General features: G+C 44.8%; 1 protein-coding gene across 1 annotated transcript; it reads right to left on the reverse strand.

Annotated features, from left to right (window-relative positions):
• Positions 1-347: 347 nt before the first annotated feature.
• Positions 348-22,393, reverse strand: LOC139341398 (semaphorin-4G-like). The gene is made up of 16 exons (XM_070977916.1): positions 22,037-22,393; positions 17,124-17,420; positions 12,756-12,904; positions 11,268-11,330; positions 11,042-11,140; positions 10,777-10,870; positions 10,586-10,699; positions 10,072-10,226; positions 9,049-9,224; positions 7,507-7,651; positions 6,500-6,722; positions 6,061-6,176; positions 5,829-5,983; positions 5,382-5,440; positions 2,462-4,936; positions 348-1,300 (listed from the first exon to the last, which is right to left on the reverse strand). Exons 2-15 carry the CDS (start codon positions 17,314-17,316, stop codon positions 3,930-3,932), a joined length of 2,748 nt encoding a protein of 915 aa, XP_070834017.1. The 5' UTR covers positions 17,317-17,420; positions 22,037-22,393; the 3' UTR covers positions 348-1,300; positions 2,462-3,929.
• Positions 22,394-22,624: the final 231 nt, after the last annotated feature.

Below are 22,624 nucleotides of genomic sequence, written 5' to 3' on the forward strand. Positions count from 1 at the left end.
GCTGCTGCTCTTTAATAAAAGTGGGATCATCTGAGGTAACATTTTCTCTTGTCATGCCCTCACAGCACATGCACTGTATGTGTGGGTTTTGTCAACACGGCCGTCCTCAGACACTGCAGTTGGATCTGAACCAGTTCATCAACCTCACAGCAACATTTTCCGTACCACTCTGTGCCGTGCTGTTTTACAGCCCCAGGCTGTGCTGCAGGAGCTCCAGTAACAATGCGTACGCCTCCTCTGCTCGGCCTCCCCTCAGATACAACACACCAGTTTCGTCTACCTGCCTTGGTGAAATGTGAGAGGCAAACTGTAAACAAACTCAAACAATGAGGAGGACAGCAACAGGTTGAAGTACAAAGTTTTATTTGAACTCATTAAGACTGAAATGTGAAGGAAACTGCTGCCCTGTTATTCCTTGTGTTTGTTTCATAAAATAATTAGTTTTGCTGTGTGCACAAGCATGGTGTAACATGCAAATAGAGATTAAAACGAATATGTGGACATTACAGTGGCAGAAAAGCAGAATGATGCCTAATTAACAGGTTATAGTGAATAGGTAAATTGGTGTATTTTTCCTTTCATTAGTAGGTAATAAATATTAAATTCTGAGGTGCTGGTACAGCCTCTGCATGCTTGTGGCTAACGTGCTCCTATTTATCACATTTTGTGCAACACAGGCAACTTGCGATTCTCCTGTTTTGTCAGGAAGGTGTCTCACAAGTGGCACTTAAACAGAAACATCAACAATAACTTCCAAAACACAATGTACAAAATAACAAAATAAATACGCCTCTTTTTTCAAATCTTTTTTCTTGAGGACTTCTTAAACATCAACCTTGGCACTTTTCATTAATATTAACAAGAGTTATCCTTGTTGTTACCTTCACTTAAAGAACAAAAACCAGCAGTGCTGAAAAATAATTCATGCAGCAAATGTGAGAAAAAGGTCGTCATACGTTGAGTTTGGTCTAACAAGTTTGCATCAAACAGAGGCAAGGACGCTCTCTGCACACAAAGAGCCGCTGTGTGAAGAACAAGCGTTGCTCAGTAAGACACTGCAGACAACAATTTTCATTCCAGTTGAAGGGAAGCAGAGCTGTAGGTGCAGACACTCGCATGCTGTAGCCCTTATTCCACCTCTCTTTCTCTTCTGGCGCCATCATTCACTAATGGTGGTGAATCTCATTTCACTGCTCATTAAAAGAACATTTTTGGAGCTGGTCCATCTGACGCTGGTGGGGAGATGGTATCCCCTGGAATGAAATTAAGAGAAATTCAAACTGACCTGTGCTCATCAGACCTGCAAAAGAAAGACAGAGAGGGAGGGAGAGAGAGAGGGAGAGAGAGAGGGGAAATATTCAGCCATGCATTAAGTGCCAGCAGTGACAGCATCAGGACAACATGTGGCCTGGGCTTTTTGAAACACAGCCCAAAGTATGAACACATTAGCAACACTGATTTTAAATGTTTCTGCAGGGATGTGGAACGAAAAAAGGTCAAAGGGCTTTAATGAAGGCTTTTAATGTGTGAAGTCTGCAGTTACGTCCTTCTCCTTTCATGTCTTTGATCAGTGCCACTGAATGGAAAGCTTAGCTCTTCAAGTGAACCACAGCAGCACGTACAGTATCTCACACCCCAACATCACAGGCTTGTTAAATTCAATCAAATGTGCCGTTATGCAAGCGTGCCACAGGATCGTCTGGGGAGGTGCGTGAGTTGCTTGGCTATATGTGCACATAAGCATATGGTTTATACTCGACAGGTTCTATTTTGACATACAGTAATAAAATACAAAACCCTGGTGTGAGCTTGAGGGTAGGAGAAAATAATTGGGAGCTTGAGAGTGGTTCAAACTATAAATCTCTGGGGAGTTCTCAAACTCTTGTCTCCTTCCTTCAGCAGTAAGGTCAGACTTGTCATGAGATGAGTGTCTAATTAACGCTACCCTCTGACAGGAGGATGCCACAAGAGCACACTGAGGAGGAAAATAAACAGTTGGATTTTGAAGGATAATGACAAAATTAGTCTAAAGACAAAGTAAAATAAATGGAATATTAAGAGGCTCCTTTGTCACTCTGATATCTAGCAATCAAGCCTTAGTGCTTGTTTCATGCTTTCCATAACTGGACTCGTCTTGTAAATGAAATACACAGTCAGATTGTTAATTTATCTCATGTGATGCAGTTTATCTCTGAATCTTAATGTAGCAAAAGTTTTCACTTGGGTATGTTTGAACCGAAACCTTTGAACAAATTCTAAACAAGCCAGCAGTCAGATAAACAAGTTGTTAACACACAAATGCATAAGACAGCATTGTGCTCTGAGTGCTCTGCATGTATCCAGTCATTAAAACACTGATGCAGTGATCGTGCACTCTAACTCCATAATCTATTCCTTTAAGTGCTTGTTGGGCACAGTGCCTGTGCAGGAGATGTGCTGGTAACACACAAAAATGATTTACCTTGGATGCTTCTGGCGAGCGCTGTGCCTCACAGTCCGTCTGTGGTGGAATCAGGTTCAATCAGGTGAGACTCAGTCAGTGTTTTCCTTCGAATCCACTTGTGTCAAACAACGTCCAGCAGCCACAGCTGTGGCCTTGCTATGGCCAATCAAAAAGCTCCTGTGGCCGGCCGCTTCTTGACAGGTTGCAGAGTCAAATTCCATAAAAGCGTCCAACTTTGTCAAAGCGCTTCAAAAACTGGTATTAAAGTGCATTAAAATCAATAATACTGTCATATTTTCCTCATATAGTCTATTAACAATTGGTGAAATAATCACTATTTAATATTTATTCAGTTATGTAAAGGTTAAATAACATATTTTGCTTGTTTCTTTTTCAATATCTTGTGCATTTTATATAAATGTGGACCCTTATAATGCTGATGTAAATTCATGTTCAATTGCCAACATAAGGCTTTACCTTAACAAGGCAGACACTTATAATAGATTGTGAGCCTCAGCTGCAACTGTAAATTAGGGGTCCAAGTACAGCAATACTTATTTGTGTTTGTGTATTTGCCAACAATAAGCATCTACACACTGTTAATTGTGGCAGTCAAAGGTTACTGATTTAATTTCTTACTTTTAACACCAAATCTTAATGCTTATTTGAGTTATTATTATTCATTAATAATCAAATAATGATTATGTCATTAATGATTTGTATAAAAAAGTACTAAATTAAGTAAGAAATCTTCAATTACTTAACTCCAAATGATGGTTAATAGTAATATTAAATAATGATTTGTTCACCATTTCTTACTGATGGCTGGTGTAAAGTGATACTGTAGATTATTTTGTGTTGGTTATTGCAGTTGGTTAAGTCGCTATTAAAAATGAAAACAGTAAACACCAAAGTCCCTCGCTCACCACATCCGTCTCCCTCAATATTTATAATGTGTGAATGTCATGTTTTAAAAATGCATAGGCCATCTGTGCACTTGTTAGTGCAAACAAACTTTGGCTAGCTGCCCTCCAGTTGAAATCGAGCCAAATGTGGCCGCCACACAGCCGAAGTCTTCACATGTATTTATATCCCTGTGGGGCTCTGCTCCTCACTGGAGTCTGTGTGTGCGGCTTTGTGCCTTGTGGATCAGAGATCGCGGGTCCGACACTCGGATCAAGCTGCAGACTGACTGCACGAGTCCTTCTGGGCAGTATTGAGGTGAGGTAGATTACATGGTCGGTCCTTCACTGACATTTCATCATTCTCACTTGTTATGTGTTGGGAAATTTGGCAATTAAGGTTGAAAAACAGCTCAAAGGTTCAAAAAGCAGGAATGTTTCAACATGTTTCAACATGGGAAAAGTAAAGAATGTAGATAAGACTCTGTCATTGCTTTAGTCCTCAGCAGTGAGTCACATGACAGGCACTTCAGCACCAGGAAAGAACACAGCAGTCCTCCCACCACAGGGGGAGCTACATCTGTTCACACAGAGCTCTCGTCCGGCCTGGGCAGCAGCTGAGTGTGTTTCCTCTTCTCTAAGATCCTGTTGAGCTCCTCAGAAAAAGAGTAGCAGAGCGGTGACGTGTTCTCAGACTCGCTCTGCCTCAGCAGCACGTAGCTGTTGCCGTTCATCCTCCGCAGGACGCTGGGCAGCGTGGCCGTCAGCCCATTGGAGAAGTCACACTCCGGAGAGGGATGCTGCGGAGTCGGTGGGAGAGGAGGCGCTGGGGGAGGAGACTCCTTATTGGGTGAAGGGTGACCTTCACCGGGGACAATTTGGAGGAAGCCTCCGTCCTGGGTGCCCCCGTTGTGTTGCTTTGAAACTCCATTGCAAACGCCGTTGCCGTTACAGTGGCTCGAGATCGTCTTCAGCTCCATGTGGGACGAGTTCCTGTGCTGTTTCCTGTTCCTGTTGCTCCTCTTGTTCGGGTAGGCAGCAGCCGCAGCACGTAATGAATACTTCCCTCTGTTGCCTACTCGCAGGCAGAAGCCCACGTAGACCAGGACGACAGTGAGAACCACACATAGGCCTCCGAGGATCGTGATGAGGGACAGGTACATGGCCTCCATGTTCTTGGGGGAGAGCAGTTCTGAGTGGGGGAGGAGAGGGGCTGGGGGTGGTGGCAGGGGCCTCTCAGAGGAGGTATGCTCAGTGGGTGCCGGCAGGGTGGCTAAGAGACCGTGATGGTCTTCAGCCGGCTCAATGGGTGGGGGAGGGGGCAGATCCAGGCGGATGGTGACGTTGTAGGTAACTATGGCAACCTTGATATCGTTCTCAACAGCGAAGCAGGCGTACAGCCCGCTTTGGTCCTGCCGGGCCTCGATGATCAGCAGGCCGTCTGTGCCGGTCCTGAAGCCAGAGTTGAGGCCGTAGCCCTGCAGCTCGCTGCCATCCAGAGTCCAGAGAGGCGTCGCCAGGTTGGAGCTGAGCTCACACTGCAGCAGCATGTCATCACCCACCCGCACGGTGCGGCTCCGCAGGGCAACGTCTGAAACACACACATTAACACAGGGAGAGAGTCTGAATTCACATTGTGTTTACAGGAAAACACTCAAAATTATCAAAGGCTGCGCAAAGTTATCGAGGCATAAACGCCAATTACGTATCATTCAATTCCTGCCATCGTATCACCTTGTACAGAGCAAGAACAGCGAGGGGTGGAGAGCGGACGCTACATCTTATCAGATCGAAATTGTGGAGAGACGGCATTTGCTTGCCTTGAATATCAAACAGATTTCTCTCCAGAGATGGCAAAAATGTGATTAAAGAAGGGAGAAGAGGATTTTGCCAACGCAGTGTGCATAATCAACTTTCAAAGAGGCCTTCATGCCATCTGATGACAACCATGCATCTTTCCAGTCCTTCCTAACGTTCTCTCTTTTCAATCTTCCTGTTTCATTATTCACGGTGTGAAATAAGAGATTTCTGCATACCATTGTGTGTGCTCTCACATCCACTGTTGCCATGCTGGACGTCCTGTCTTAAAGTGGATCTGTGAAGAGGGAGAAAACGAAAGCAATGAACACTCAGTTGTATTGTTGGTACACTGAGATTTCTCTCTCTATATTCCGCTCTGTTCATATACAGTATCTCATATCAGTTATTGCCTCCATAACAGCTTTCTACTGAGTAAGTGATTCTGTCCAGATTAATCAGTGAACTTTAAGTACACAGCCGCACGCTATGTTTACTACCACAGCCAGCGTCAAGTTTCTGCCAACGCTGCGATTACGTAACAGTTCTGGGAGCTGACACTGTGACAGGGCACTGTGATACTTGAATTTAGTCAAATCAAACAAACAGAAGGGCACTTGCGGCACTTAAATCACTTGATCCAATCACACACACACACACACACACACACGCCCTTCAGCACACACCTGTCTACGTGTGCCCTTATGTCCACACACTGGGCTCCGCTCCAGGCACAGTGAGGGTCCCTGGCAAAGATACAGTCGTAGCACGAAGTGTATCTGCGACAGTTGGAGAGGGGGAGCTGCACCACACCTGATGGAGAGCCCACGTACACGCTCATCTGGGGTGGAGAGAGAGGATTTCAACAATGTAGGACTCTTTAAAGGTGTGTGTGCATGTGACAGACGGACACGTTACCTGTTTTGCTGATATCAGCACGTTGCTAACGGGCTGTTGTTGCTCAAACACTTGAAGCTCCTCGATAATGTGCAGCTGACCCTCAACGTCTACAGCTTTATGTAACCAGCCTCCATCTGTGAGAGACACAGAAATACAGGAAACCTTTGGATTAAAGGACGATACCTACGTGCATTTCTGTCCGCCAGTTTCCAAGAGTTTTTCTTATTATTTTCAGTCTGCAGTGTAGATTAACTTGCAAACACTTTAAACTGACTTCAGGTAGGTCATGCACTTGTTTGCTTTTATTTTCTATCAGTTACAACATAGCTGAGCCTTTTGACAGCTGACTGTCATCTTATTTAACTCTGCAAGAAAGCAAACAGGTGCATTTCTCAAAATGTTGAACTATTCTTTTATCAGACTGCACAATTAATACCTGACATGCATTCATACACACCTGTGCCCATGTATAATACATGGTAAGTTCGTCCATCTAAGCCTTGGACCATATGCACAGCCATGTGTGTGTAGTCTGTGGTCCTCCTGAACAAAAGGGGGCGTCTGTCTGAAGGCTGGACGTGCTGGGACATCAGAGGATGCCTCCTGACAAAGTCCAGCACATCATCAGGCAGGGAGGTGGACACGTTTATGTCCCTGGCCCTCAGAGCGTCGGTTATACACTGCAGGAAAAGGAAGCCAAAGAGAGCGATGAGAGGAGGGATGACGAGCAAGCAACAAGGCACGGAGAGACATGTTTGGCTCATCTGTAATAAAGTTCTCTGCAAATAGAGACGACGAATGGAAGGCAGAGAGGATATCATGAGACTTAGAAGATGGCCTGCAGGGAAAATTAAGGGATCAAGAAAAAAGCTGGCGCCTGTGGGTGATTGTGTCTGTGGAAAATGCAACTTTTCACTCGGACGACAATGAGCCCGTGTGAGTTCAACAGCTGGCTTGTGCTGACACGGGAGCGACTCAGCTCTCTCTGCACCTGACGAAGGGAACAACTTCCCTTCTGCCTTTGTCCTTTTCAAATGACTTCAGCCAGCTCCTCTAAGAAGCTTTCATGCTCCCAAGTTAAAACCCTTGACCGTTTCTCTCTTCCGTTTAACAGCAACGTTAAAATTAAGTCCTACAAAGTGTTGAAGTCACACTACAGTGGATAATGTCAACTCCCGTTAACGATGGCACGGCCTTGGCTGCCGCGCTAAGCCATTGTCGCCAAAGCTACGGGCTGGAGTTAATCACCATGGAAATGTATTTCAGTGACATAAGCTGGTTGTGTTTTGAGCCTCATCCTTGAGGCTGCCACTCATGCTCTCTATCGTTTTCCCTCCATCTTTCCTTTCCTGGATCACTTTTCTGGTGTGGATCCTTGGAAGATGAAGGGGAGAGAGACACTTTTTTTCTGTGCCTCATCTTGTGTTTATGAGATTGAGAGGGCAGCAGTGCGTGCGTGTTTACCGTTCCAGGTCGTGGGTCAGGGATCTTTCCAGTGTATTCCTTCCACTTAGAGCCCGAGTCCTCGTTCTCCATGTAGGGTCCTTGAAAGGCCTCTTGGATTTCAGACAGAGAGAAGCGACACACCGCTGATGCCTTCACATTTTTCCTAAAGACAGTGACACACACACACACACACACACACACACACACACACACACACACACACACACACACACACACACACACACACACACACAGAGTTAGAAAAAGACCAGAGCACAGGCTGTGAACAATAACAGCAGTAAACCCAGTGTTGCCATAGGGACAGCAGTGGAAGTAAGGTTGATCAGTGGCTCACCTCACTGCAAAGATGGAGAGAGACAATTGGAAAGACAGGACGGGGGATGGGGGGGGGGACGGGGGGGACGGGGGACGGGGGGGTGTCTCCATCTCTCGAGAGGAGACAGCGGCACCCCGACAGAAAGAATGCTGAAGACAATCATTGGTTGTTTATATTTTCCCAGCTTCCCAAGTTTTGGCTTTACACTTTTCAGCAGCTACGTCCTTGCAGTGGATGAATCACACTGGAAACTTGGTCTCCCCAAAGGGCCATTTCAGATTTTCCAAAAATCAGACCCCTTTTCATACAATGAATAGGAACTTTATATGCAATAGCCTTTTTTATTTAATGGCTATTTCATTTCATTTAATGGTTTCTCTGTCCAGTAGGGTTTTCTGGAGCGGCAGGGTCTGCCATTGCCTGCTGATTTCAGATCCCTAAGCACATGGGATGAGTGAAAACAATGCATGCATGTAATCCAGTGCAATTATACCTCACTGATAAGGCTTGTTACATATTTGCTCTCTTCACACCGTGTCACAGCTGCATTAAGCTGCTGCTGAAGCGAACCAAATATTTGCTACTTCTGCAGCTTCACATTAAAATAGTTTAAACGGCAGACAACTGTGGGGAGAATTAAATTTTGAAGCAGCCAGAGGAAATGTGTTTGTCTTTGACATTAGCTGACAACCATTGTTAATCAAAAATGGTTACAGATCCAAATCCTCAATGGATACAACTTTACTGTACCCTTCTGTTGCGTGGGAAACTACTTCTGCCATGTGCAGCCTGAAATCAGATCACAGTACTTTTATTTATTTAATAATTTTTGATCAACTTCTATATTTAAACAGTGTTGGTTTGTTTGGCTGCACCGTTCACCAGTTTCTCTTTTGTGGTATTTCTATGTTTGCTCTATTGTTCCTGTTACCACATTAACTGCAGGTGACTGAAAGCTTAAGGATTACAACTTTCTTTTCCATCTAAATTTGAATTTTTTATTCTCGCCTCAAGCTTCTGCAAAACTTCTCCACCCAACTTTCACACCATTTCAACAAAAAAGTTGTCCTCGCTTTGTCTTGCCTCTCTCTTCCATCTTGCCCCTCCCTGTCTTCTTCAACTGGCTCAATGTATTGACTGCTGCCTTTCATCTTTTCCTCACTCATTTGCATTTGCATCCTCAAAGTCCCCGGCAGACAGAGATCTGGACAACAAACACTCACCACTCAAGGCCGAAGATGCCGTAAAAGAGCGTGTCCTGTGGCATGTGGCCGGGCACGACAAACACGCTGCGCAGCATGTTGAAGTGGAAGTCGTACTCGGGAAGAGAGCATGTCAGCCTGGCCTTGAGGAAGGACGTCCACCGTTTCTGGAGAGTTAAACGGCCTCCTCGGTCCCCCTGAGGGAAGAACGATGGCGGAGACAGGAGAAACAGAGTAGGAGGAGAGAGTAAAGAGGGTCATATGAGGTTCGGTCTGGATAAATGACAAAACACTCGGCTCAAGGTGGCACACAAGGGGAAGTGAGCCTCCTAAAGAGTGCCACAGATGGCGATGGAAAGTAATAATGATGCATTCAATAAGGTAATGGCTTCCCATAAGTCCCCACTGTATGGGTCTGTGTGTTTTTGTTCCTCGGCAGACTGCAGCACACCTTCACGGTGAAAATGTCTCGATAGGTTCTCAATGGAAAAGTTTGACTCAAGGCCACAATTCTTTTGGAAATCCAGCAACTGGCATCATCTTGCCCTTCGATTTTAACTTTGAAATGTATTCAGCCAGCGGCATGCCGCTGCAAGGCATTTCTATTAAGATGAAACAACAAATATGCCGCCAAGCTTTCAAGGAGAGAACTTGTGAGCTGACTTCATTTTAAGGTGCCACAGGAGAGAACAACAAGGTTATTACACTGTACAATTGGCTCTCAATATTCTTAACCCCTTCCTGGCAGCAAGAAAAGTTCATCATTCACGTAGCAGCAGAGGATGCGAAACAGTCTGTCTCTCCCCTGCAGTCATTCATCCCTCTCACTCCGAGCTCCACTGACGGTGCAACCCATTCATCAGCTACACAGTCTGCTCATCTAATCACACCAGTGCCTTGTTAGAAATGCATTCACCATCCAGCCCCTCATCTCTTACAGCACCCACTCCTATCATTAACCAAGACGTGACTCAAGCTCGTCTGATGCAAGGCTTCACTCCCAGTTTCAAATCATATCCTGCGTCCTTTAAAAGCTGCACTCACTTTACAAACCCGCGCCACTCGTGCCACCCTGCGGTGGCTGAAGGTTGGGGTCTGCTCCTGGCTCGTCTCGGTGAAGAAGTAGTAGATCTTATCATCGTCGCCGGTGCTGCTGGCCAAGCTCTCCCTCACCAGCGCAGAACCGACAAAGTCTGCCTCTGTATGGGGGAGAAAAAGAGGCACTGACTCTGGCTACTTGTAACGAGAGGGGGAAAGAAATGTCAATTCCAAAACCAACACAGTTTGCACAGATGGTGAAAACAAGATTGTCAGTGCTTGTAAAAAGTTGTAATGCTTTAGAATAAGTGAAGCACGCAGTAGCTGATGTAAGGAAAGTAAAATAATGCATTATTGATCCACTGGCGCTGATAAAGACTCTACAGCAGATTAGAGGCTAGTCGATGTAGAGGCTTAAACCTGGCGTTAGCTGACTGACGTAAAACCACTTGGACCACCCATCATGCTAAACATGCTAAACATGCTAAAGGGCTTTTATTAGTCCAGCAGATTAGCTCACCATTCAGCCAGCGTGTGGGGGCGTCTTCTGTCTTCAGTGTGGGAGACGGAGAGTTGCGGCGGATATCTGGAAAGCTCCTAAACTCGTACTGGGAAGCCGTATACATCTGCTGGTCTGGAGGGAAAGCAATTAGTCAGCTTCAGTATTTTAGTAAAACTCTGGAAGTGACTGTCAACTGCTGAAGGACTTACCGATGATGAGGGCAGTGTAGCCTGTTGTCGGGCCATAGGGACATTTTTCTCTGCCCTCTTCAGGCTGAGACGCCATCACAAACCTCTCCTCGTCCTATACAAGACAAAACATTCAGGATAAAGAGGAAGACACTTAGCCACCTTGTCACAGCTATGTTCACATCTGTTGATGAACAAATGTGTTTGACAACACATGGTGAGAAATTAAATGTCAGATGTATTTAACAGCACTGGAAAGGCTGTAATGTGTTTTGCATTGACATACTATGTATGCACAGAGGGGTCTGAAGGCATGAGTCCCACACACATAGAGATGAGTGGAGTTGAACCTCTGGAGGAAGCGGATGTGATTGAAGCACTCCGTCTGGAAGAGGAACAGAAAGCCAGAAAAGACATTATGGGTAGGGAACGAATATCAATATATATGAGAGAACTGCATATAACAAGATGAAAAGAAAGAGCTGAGGGAGAAAGAATAACTAAATGCCTACCTTATTGTCTTTTCCCTTGAGCAGACACTGACGTTTTTGCTCGGGGGAGGCCTCCCACTCAATCTAATACACACCACATAACATACAGTGAGAAAGAGAGAAATCTGGATGGTTTCACATCACTGACTTGCATGAATTTCACCACAGATCTGACAGCAGATAAACTGAGAGATCTTTTTGCTTTAATAATTCATATTTTAGGACTTTCATATTCACAGCATCTGAATTTACTGTGTCGTTGAAGAGCAGCTGTTTTTTCTGTAACTCTTCTGTAACAAGGACAGTTGACTTAAAATAATAAGACACACTCGCGCACGCACACACACATACACCAGCAACTCCACCATATTACAGACGCCACTTCTGTATTAACATAAATAGCATAACAGCTTAACGTCAGGTTGTCACCAAGTAGCGACACAGCAGCACGACAGGTGTAAGAGGGTTTGCAGCTTCTATAGGTACTTAAAGGGACAGTTAACTTAATGCCATTATCCTGCAACGTGCAATAGGCTGAGGACTAGATAGTGCTGGTAATACAAATTTGAAAACTGAAGATCTGATGTCTTCTCTATAAAGCGCTGTTACTACACATGCACTGAAGAAAAAATGTATTTCCTCTTCGAAATACTGGCTGTTCTGCTCCTATGGACAACGTCATCACTTGACATTTGTACATGAATGCACAGTTTCCTGTGAATAACACTTGAAACCAGCAAAGGAACAGCAGATTCCACCACTGATGATGCACAATACCATACAGAGAAGTAACTAATGGCAATAAAAGACTACATTCCAGTCATGAATGGTATCTACAACTGGGTCTGACATGAAGAAATTTACAACAATTATAACTTTAGTGGTGATTATAAGACAGGGAAAAGGGAAAAAGAACTGTAGTCACACCCAATGAATTTGAATTAACCTCTTAAAATGCCACCGACCTTTTGTTGGGACCATCATCACAAACTTGTGCTCTAGAGAAAGGACTGTTCGACTCATACATTTTATTTTAAATGCAAAAGATCCCAGGGTTTCCAAACATACCACAGAAGTCAGGTTGAAATGCAGAGCGATACGTACAAAACCAGGAATGAGACATTTCAAATACTGCATTTTGCAGAGTTTGTGAGTTTGAAGCAGAGTAAATTCTGGCACCACTGGGTTGAGGTAGATAGTATGCTAATTGCTGCATTAATTAGAAACTGTTCCATTGTCAACATGCACCAATGTGTGGATGATGAGGATGAATTCTCCATCTATTCAGAGTACAGTGAGAAGATACGATGCTTAGTAGTTTTTTCTCATTAAATATGTAAGTTTATTCAGCAAAGGGTAACAGGGGAATAAATACTTTTGCCTCAAATTGAAACAGCGTTGCCTGAAAAAGTTCCTGCATTGGGGAATGCAAATGAAGCCGTGGCAGAGATGAAGCTATGGCGGCTGAGGCACACAACATGCAGCAACACCGAAACAAACAAAACTTACAGTGAGAGCAGAGCTGGCTGAGATGTCAGAGGCATTGAGAGCGAATACAGCCCCCCGGGCCCCGACGTAGAGACGCTCACTGTCAGCCTCCAGCAACATGGTGCTGTAGTTGACTGCAGAGGACTGGAAGCGCCTGCAGCCCTGGAGACCTGACGAAGGAGAGGGGAGGGAAGAACTGGGTGTTAATGAAGGTAACCTTTTGTAACCTGACTGCCTCTGCTACGCCTGTTTCGCAAACCAGTTCCAAATATTCCTTAAAAGAAAACACCACAGACATCCATACACCACAGAGGCTCTTTATCCTCATTTATCCTCTGTAGTATCACTGGACTGATTACTGTATTGTGCACATCCACACACATACAGACTCTTCTGTCATCTGGATTATAATGTGATAATTTGAACAAAACTTAATGTAAAAATCCACACTGGTGGATATCCAAAGCAAAACCTGTCTTTGAAGGGCTTGCCCACAAATGTGCATAAAGTTATTGCCCTCAGGGAGGGGCATGTTAAAAGCACAAGAATGAGCACAGTTTCCATTAAACCTGACAGTATGAGAATAATGGGAAAAATAGAAATCTCGTCTTCTTCTGTGATGGATTTCTCGCTGCATGATTGTCGAACGTAAGAGGTAAGAGAGCCTTGTTCTTTATTGCAGGGACTCAGAAATCTGAGATTCTGTTTTTAGACTGATGGAGTCTTCTTCTTCTTCTTAATCTCCATTTACTGTGGCAGCACAGAAAATCTCTTTATATGACTTCACGGTTCTTTGTGTTTAGTCTGAAATAAGAAAAATACACAATAACTAACACAATGGGAAAAGCGTAACAGCAATGTTGTTTTAGGATAGAAATTCCCTTTGAGGCTGTTAATCTACTGACTTTCTCGTTTTCATTTTCAGTGTTGAAATGATTGATCAGTTATTGACTTGTTGATGGACAGAAAATTAATCAGCAACAATTTTATTGATAATTTGTTTCAGTCATTTATTAAGCAAAATGTCCCAAAAATGTGCTGCGTCTATCCAATCAAATGTTAGGATTTTCTTTTTGTGTCTTTTATATTATAAATTTAATTAGGGCTGCAACAGCCACACCTCTGGCTTTGTGCTGTACAGCCGTGCTTTGAGCTAAATGCTAACGATAGCATGGCGACATGCTCACAATGACAACGCCACCATGGTCACCATCCTGCATTTGCATTAACATTAACATAGCAGCAAAACACAGCTGAGGCTGATGGGAATTTCATTAGTTTTGCATCCATCAGCTGCGGAGAAATTTCACTCAAAACCATAAATTAACTAGATCAAGCAGATATCATTTGTGATACTCCACGATATCAGTCGTGGATAGACTGACCAACACACTGTTGTCATACACTGAACCCCACTGCTAGCAGAGCTACAAATGCCACATAATTCTGCTTTTCTCTGTTTGGTATAGTTATATATAGCACTGACCAGATATGAAATTGCAACTCCAATATGGACAATGAAAGCCCAGGGATTATGTTTATCCTACACAGCTCTGTTGAGGCGGAAGAAGATAATGAAAAGAGGCCAAACACCACATCAGATTTCAGACATCCACTTCCACTGAATGTGGGTTTTTCTGTGGTTCGAGGTTTCTTTGCTTGTGTGTATGCCCCCAGTCCAGTTTTTCCAGGCTATATTGGGATGAGTCTGTTTGACAGGACAAGATACTAATGAGGTTCACTCACACAAACACTCAGCAAAGACAGACACACACACCCACCCACACACGCACACTTAACACGCTGCCATAAAGTCACTCTGGAGAGTCTGAACATATGACCTATCAGGACTCCACTTAGCTTGGGTAAACATGACACCACTGTCGGCAGACACACACACGTCACAGACACAGAAAACCTCTAGGCGAACCACAACAATAAATCCACAAGACAACTGTGACGTTGGGTTGTCCTTTATGGAAACATGACAATTACAATGCGTAGAATGTCTGACGTGACTAAAGCTGAGCAGGTTTTACCGTCAGCTGTTTAAGTCACCTTTCATGCCCACTGAGGAGCCCAGTCGCTCGATATACAGCCAAACAGAAAAGTGCCAGACTTCCTGCATCCTCAGCCAATCCACGTCCCCCTGAAGACTGCATGGTTATCAAGTGAGCTGTCATTAAGATTCCTATCAGCTGCTGCAAAACACGATCTGCTCACTTCAGCAGCAGCAGCAGCAGCAGCAGTCAGTTCCCACCCCCGACTGCTCCTGGGTGATCAGGTGTCTACTTTTCTTCTCTCATTCTCAGCAGGAGACAGAAGAGTATTTCCTGTATGGGATTTTCGGAACAATGACTTTTCCTACGTGATATGAGTGTGTCATTGTGAGTGAAGACCATGCAACACAGCAGAGACAATGCCTAAGTTTCCTCAGTGTAATCCGAGCATTAGGAGGCACAATGCCTGACAGTTGGAGCCAGGTAACTCAAAACAACCTCGCTGAGAGTGTGACGCATATGACGGCACATTTTAGCCTCAGTCTGCAAGATCATGTGAGAAAAGGCTTCACCGTATGGGGAAAGAAAAGGGGAGAGAGGGAGAGAGGAGCCCAGATGATATTATTTACTGAGCAAACACTCCGGGACCTCAGCTGATCAGCACGGTACATAGTGTTCAGGGACACACACACACGCACGCACGTACACACCTGACTGAACCTCTACACGTTGGACCGTGACGTGACAGCCTTACATGCAAATTCACACTCGAGCGTCTGGTCGGTTTACGGTTCAGAGTATTCTGACATGCAAACGGGCCCGACAGGCGGTACTGAATAAACAGAGTTAAATCCACTGACTGCGACTCACGTCAAAGTGTGGCATGCTCTCAAAACACCTGACAGGTTGGCATCAGTGTGTGCAGTGAAAAGGTATTCAGATGTAACACCAGTTTTCATTCTCTTTAACAACCTGCTCTCTGTTTTGCCAGATTTTAGCCGCTCGGCTCCTCGAAACGGAGTGCTGGAATTCATCAGATTAATCACCCTTAACAACCTTGCTCCCACAAAGTTCCTCACTTTCTTTATGGGGCAAAAAATGTGATGTTGCAATGAGGGGTGAACACAGGTGTGTGTGCGTGTTTGAATGTGCTCGTGTGCATGCATGTGCATTTAACTACCCCGCAAAGGTTTGGAGGCTTCGCCTTTAGGTTGCTAAGAAACACAGAGATTAAAGAGATTACGGGTAAGTTTGCACATCGAAGTCTTCTCATCAGGAGGAGCGAAACAAGAGAAACAAAGACCAGAGGTAAGTGCAAGGTAGAGGAATTAAAAAGAGGGCAGTGCAACCAAGAAAAGCACAAACTAATGAAGGAAAATGGAGTAGAAGAGACAGAGCTGAAGTGCAGAGGAGGAGAGATGGATGGCAGAGGAGGGGGAGTGGATGAGAGAGCGATGGGGCAGCAGACAAGGAGAAGAGGCATGTAGGAGGACCTGTGGGCAGGCTCGAGCTCTAACCGATGATTTACACAAACTGATATAAAGGTAGGAACAGAGACTCACAGCAAGTGGAGTAACAGGGAAAAAAAGACGAATAATGAGCGCAAGCAGATGATGTATGAAGAGCAAGACCAGTGTTTAGACAAAGAGAAGGGGGGAGGAGGGACATTGTCCTGCAAGTAGATCTTATACAGCGAATTTGGCTGCAAGTCAAAGTGGAGACGTGAGAAAATTTCTTTTGCGCGTCTGTGCATCAACAAATAAAGCCCAGGATCAGATAACAGCTTTAAGGAGACACACACACACATACACACACACACACATGCCCACACATGCACACAAGAATACTGTACACGGCAGTCTTGCGCCATACTACAACAGTTGTCATGGTTACGGTGCTTCTCAACTACCTACGGCAGTGTCAGTCTCCCTGGATGCTTCGCGGGGATCCAAGAGTAAGCGCTTCACTCATCTGCCGCTGCCTCTGTAGCACCTCAGGCTACACGCCATCACTCACACAAGGTAAACGAAAAATAATCGCGGTTTGATAAACATTTAAAAAAATGTAAATCACGCTTTATAGAGGAGCCAGGTGTGTGTGAAGGTGAGCCTGAGAAGAAACTAAAAACAAGACAAAGGGAAAGAAGGAGGCAGCTGCAATATGACGGAGGAACTGTACGCTCTTCTCCAAAAGGAGATCTGTTTAAAGAAACCTGCTACAACACAACTGCTGGTCTGAATGTAAAGCGCAGCAGGAATAACTGAGTTAAGGCATTTAAGTTCAATGCTTGAGTGTTAAATTGGTAAAGATCTTTGATATGCACCAAGAGCTGTTCAAAAACAGCCTGAGTTAAGAACAAAAGCCACTGTGTGCTCGTGTCCGTGCTTACCGCTGCTGAGCACTGTGATGCGTGGAGTCACGTCCAGGTCTAGGGGCGTTCTGAACGGGTAGCCGGCTGCTGCACACACGCAGCAGCTCAGCAGCAGGAGCCACGCCGCAGAGGAACGAGCTCCCTGCATCTCCGCCGAGCGTCTCACGGGGCGCACACTCTCCGACCGGGGTGCACACACATGCAGAGGCATTCACGCAAGCATATTCGCCCGGCGACTCACATACACCTCTGCGCACACGCCCACGCGCTCAGACAAACACTGGCAGGCAGCGGTGCTGTGGAAGAAGAAGAAACCTGAGGAAATAAAACACACACACAAAAAGCAACAGTGTTAGTAGTCATCTCAACATAAAATGCTGTATGTGTGGACGCTGTGACTGAAGGCGTCACCTCAAAAAAGTCAGAGGACAAGTTGAAAAAGCTGGTGAAGTTGAGCAGCACGGTTCAAACACATTAAATGAGCTGACGTGGAGGATTTCACTAAGATGACGACAGAGATATGAAAGAGACACAGAGTGCATTCGCTCAATAAGATATTGGAGGTAGATCAATGGCGCTCTGTTTGACCGGGCCGGCTCAGTCTGCTGTGAGTGAGCAGCAGCTGCCGGGTGTAAACATATGACAAGAAAAATCATTAACCAAACAATGACTGTCAAACAGAGCTACGTGCCGATATTGCGGGCAAACACTTGGGGATTAAGCAGCGGCGTGGAGCAACCTGGACCGATAAGGTGTGAAACCAGCTCAAACAGCAGCAGGCGTACCTGAGAGGAGCCAAATCCACGAGAGGAGAGACAGTAAAATATGATCATCTCTGAGATGTGTGTGCGTGTGTGCGTGTGCTGTGATGTGAATGTCAATGTTGTTCCAGCAGAACAAGACTCCTCTTTTGGAGGAGTGAAGGGAGAGATGGTGGGAGGAGGGGAGGGAGGAGATGGTGTGTGCATGTGTGTGTGTGTGTGTGTGTGTGTGTGTGTGTGTCACTTTCACATGCACCAGCACACATACCAGCACTGAGAATACACTGACTGTGGAGCGTCAGTGACTTTATCCAGCTTTATTTGGAGGAATGGTGACATCTCTCTTTCTCTGTCTGTCTTTCAAACACACACACACACACACACACACACACACACACACACACACACACACACTCCTTCTCTAAATACTCCACTTCTGTCTTCATTGCTTTCCCAGTTCCAAACATAAACAGTCCCACGCTTCAGCCCTTTTCTCTCACATACGGGGCCTCTAACACCCTGCAGAGCTGAACGTTCGGGTCCAAGGAGCCTGCTTATTCCTGCACTGCACAATGTCACGGACAAACACAGCAGCGTGAAGGTGTCGATAGCAGAGACGCTGCGCTTTCAACGGTAGGTAGAAACAGTGAGACACGGAATCACAGCACTGTGATATTATGACCTTTTACTACCCACCGTTCCACCCACGGGACACTCGCTCTATATAAGACTTTCCTGCACTGCTAGCACTATGGGAAGTTACATGATCATAGTCAAACATGTAATATGTGTCCACAGATGCTGAACATTTTCCTAAAACAAGCTGAATGAGTTTTGAGATTCCTTTTCTGTCTTCCTGCAGATGCCTTTTCCAGCTGATTGCCCCTGTGGTATGAACTCAGAGAGACGTGAAACCCACAGTAGGTTCAGGTAAAATCTACGTGAGGAGAGGAAATACATCAAACTTATTTACTCCTCTTTATCATTTCATGTAATTCCACAGTAATGCACCTGTAAGTAAGGACTGCAAATGCACCTATGTGGACCAGCTGCCCGTCTCGATCTGAGATGATTAATTGATTAGTCGAGTCCATTTTTTAAGAGAAAATGATCAATATTTGCTCATTCCAGTCTCTCAAACGTGAGGATCTGCTGCGTACCTTTGGGTTGTGGACTTGCCTTGCTGCCTTGGGCTCTGACAACTTTTGAAGGGCATCTTTCCCTAATCTGTGACATTTTAATAGACTAAACAATCCATTGTAAATCCATCAACAGATGAATCGAATATGAAAATAATCTTTATTTCCTTGCATTAAAAAACATGACTGGCAGCTGACTCTAAAATCTTGTTTGACATCGAGATATTTTTACTCTACGGGAGCAAAATTAAACCACTCACTATGAATCAATTTAAATGCATTGGAAGTGTGATGCAAATCCACCTTATGCTCTTCCAGGGGTGGAGAAATAACCTCAAAACACAGTGAAACTGAGGCTGCTTTTAGCAGTTTCTGAAATATAGACGCTTGGGAAACTTTCCTCTGGCGTAAACTCGTTTTTATAAGTTTCTACAGCTCTATCTGGCTCCCAGTATGGCAAATATACTTTGGGGACACCAATTATTTCAGTCATACATTCTCCCTCTGGATGTGCTGCCTCTCCTCAGGGCTGTCAAACACTGTGAAGGTGTGTCAACTGCCCTCCCAGCCTTGTCTAAGCTGCTCTTAAAAGGTAGCAGAGGAGGTGCACTGAGGAGCTCTGTATAAGTCATTCATCCGAGTCATGCACACAAAATCACTCAAATGGGCTGTCAGAGTCTAAATCCTTTCTATCAGTCAGTCTGTCAGTCAGCCACAGTGGTCCTGACGTGGTCTTATAATCCCGAGAGGAAGTGCAGTCTGTTCGGATTGAGATGTTTCACGGGAAAGAGAGAAGGAAAATATGAAGGAGGGGACCGAGAGAGAGCAGCGAGCAAGGAGGTAAAATACTGTCAGAAAGTCCAGCAGTGCAAAGCAAAGAGCCAGTAATTGAGACATTCCTGATTCTCTGTCATCTAAAATCCATTACCCCTGACTTGCTCTGAGTATCCCGGACCCCCTGAATGCAAAAGCTTTCAATTGTTAATTGGCCACTGAGCACACCAGTCAAAACTTTGAGAGAATGTAGAAAGAGGCATGCTGGAAATGAGATGAGGCTGACCCAGAGGAAATCACCGCGGTCTCCTCCGCTCACCACCTAGCCTTTCGAATCTGTCTCCCTCCCGATCTCGCTGCCAGCACTCGGCCCCGAGACGTTCATTCACGGAAATAGATTTTATCAGGCAATTATAAAGTATCTATAAACCTGCCTGAATAGAGGAGATTAGAGCACTGCGGTGACAGCTCCATCAACAGACAACAATTGTCCCAAAGGACTTGAAACTTGTTTTCTGAGTCATGTGTGTCTGTGTTAGGGAGACAAATGGAAGAAAAGATTAGAGTCAAAGCCATTGAGCTGTGTTTCAACTGAGACAGACTGCATTAAAACACTCTTGTTACACAGACAGACAAAGGGAAGCCAACTGAACTGAACTCTATTTGTTCTCCTGCTTTACACTTTGTACAGCCACTTTGTGCATGTAACACTGGGATCTTTAAACTTTCACACTGGAGTTATTCTGGCAGCACGAATAAAACAGACAAAAATCGAGTATGGCCAGTGTATCACTGAAATGTACCATTGTTTGTAACTGTGCAAACACAACCTCACAGCTTATTTGTGAGAATCTTTCCACTGTGCGGCAGGTTTTTGTCTGGGATGAGTCCAAATGTGGCAATGGTTTGGAGTCTAAAGTCTAAAATTCAAGCTTTTTTTGAGAGGCTACAGACAAGTTTAGACAGCCAAAAACCATGATTGGTCTCGTTTAAGAAAACGGGAGGCTTACAGTCAATTCACGCATGTGTTTAAATGGTTTCAGCAATAGCATATAAACCAAAATGTGAGGAAAAAGTGAATAATGTGAGGAAGAGCAACAGAGGTGCTCTTTCAGGACAGACAGACATGCAATAGATGCTGTGTGTACAAAGTGGACTGAAACAGAAGAAGGAGAAGAATATGGAACAGCTTACAGACAGTATATTTGCAGTGTACATTGGCAAGAGAATAAATCCTAATAGAAATAATTGATAGAGTATCCAGGCTTTAGTCTGAGCTTCCTGTTTTCACAAAGATGTATCGTGGTTGGCCCCTCTGGACTGTGCTAAATCCCAATGAAAGGCTGCAGAGGAATATTGAGTTGAGGCCAAAGTGAAAGCATTGGGGAAGTCATTATAAAAACATGATTAATGGACAAAACCAACATCTGGATAAGTTGAAACCCAGTTCACCTCTCCTTTAAAGAATGAGGTGGAATGATCACAACAGGAAGAGGACATCAGCTTTGTGTTAAATGACCACATCTTTGCATATCTTACAAGCATTTACGTCCACTTACCAAACCAGTACATCACGAATATTCAAAGACAACACAGGCAGATGAGCGGGTTCACTGGGTTTCCCTATAGGCTTATTGATTAGATCAACAATTACAAAGACCATCAGCTGGGACAGGAGACGGCTGATAAACAGCTCAATCATGTCCCTCAAGTGCCTTCAACATCATCAGTGTTTGATCAGAGCTGCTCAGCTGGCATCTTGCCATATGTTTTCCACATGAATCACAGGCTGCAGCTTCACTTTGTATGTTGCCCAGTTCACCCACATCCCTGTTGAGATGTGACGGATTGGAAAGTCACTCCACCAATGCAGCCCCAGAGGAGTTATAACGCAGTAATGCAGTAAAATGAAGCGGGAAGGCTCATGACGGGTCACAGTGTGTGTCAAATACAGAAAACAACCACTTAAACACACATTCATGGTGTCAGCTCTGGCCTCAGTTGTTGTTATGTAGCACCTGTTTGAACTGGGTTACTATAAAGGAGCAAATACCCCACAATTTCGTATGCAAATATAACAGGAAATGTATTTAGTAAAGGTTTAGGAGATTAGAAATAATTGTACGACACATTACCACCGTATGGTCATTGTAGAAATACTATAAAGGCACCACAATACAAATATATCAAGATAAAGTCACTACTAGCAGTCAGTAAGGTGTTTTTTTGGGCAGTGGTCGTGTTCAGCGTGTCTTACCTGGATCAATTCCTCGAAGAAAAGGAGACGTACGTTTCCTGGAGCTCAAGACAATCCGACTGGACTTTAAACGTCTGCACACGCTGTCACAGAAGCACACTGAACGTCACACAGAAGCCTGCTGACACCGGGACTGCCTCGAGACTCCACTCATCAGCCGTCACAGGTGGCCCGCCCTCCCACGACGTCCACTTCTTCGTGTTTTTCCTCGCCACCAGCCTCTGGATGAGGAAACCCGGTCCCTCTCTCCTCGCCAGCTCTTTGTTAGGTGATGATAACGCGGTTCCTGCTTCGTCTCACTTATTTTTTCGGGGTGTATCACGCGGCGCGTGGACAGTTCCAGTTGTGAAGCAAAGTGAAAAAGGTGCACGAGTGTAACCTGTCCCAGTGCTGCAGGGTGGCGTGACACTGACACCTGGCGGGCGCAGAGGATATTACACATGTGGTGGTTGTAGAAACACATTAAATACAGTGCATTTAATTTAGTACTTTTCAGTCTTCATGTTTTTTTTTTTTTTTTTTTTTTAACAATCACACGCATTACTTCTGGGAGTATTGCCTGTATTTACTTAGCCTCTCTTACTGATG

Source organism: Chaetodon trifascialis, chromosome 13 (assembly GCF_039877785.1).
Source record: "Chaetodon trifascialis isolate fChaTrf1 chromosome 13, fChaTrf1.hap1, whole genome shotgun sequence".
NCBI lineage: Eukaryota > Metazoa > Chordata > Actinopteri > Chaetodontiformes > Chaetodontidae > Chaetodon > Chaetodon trifascialis.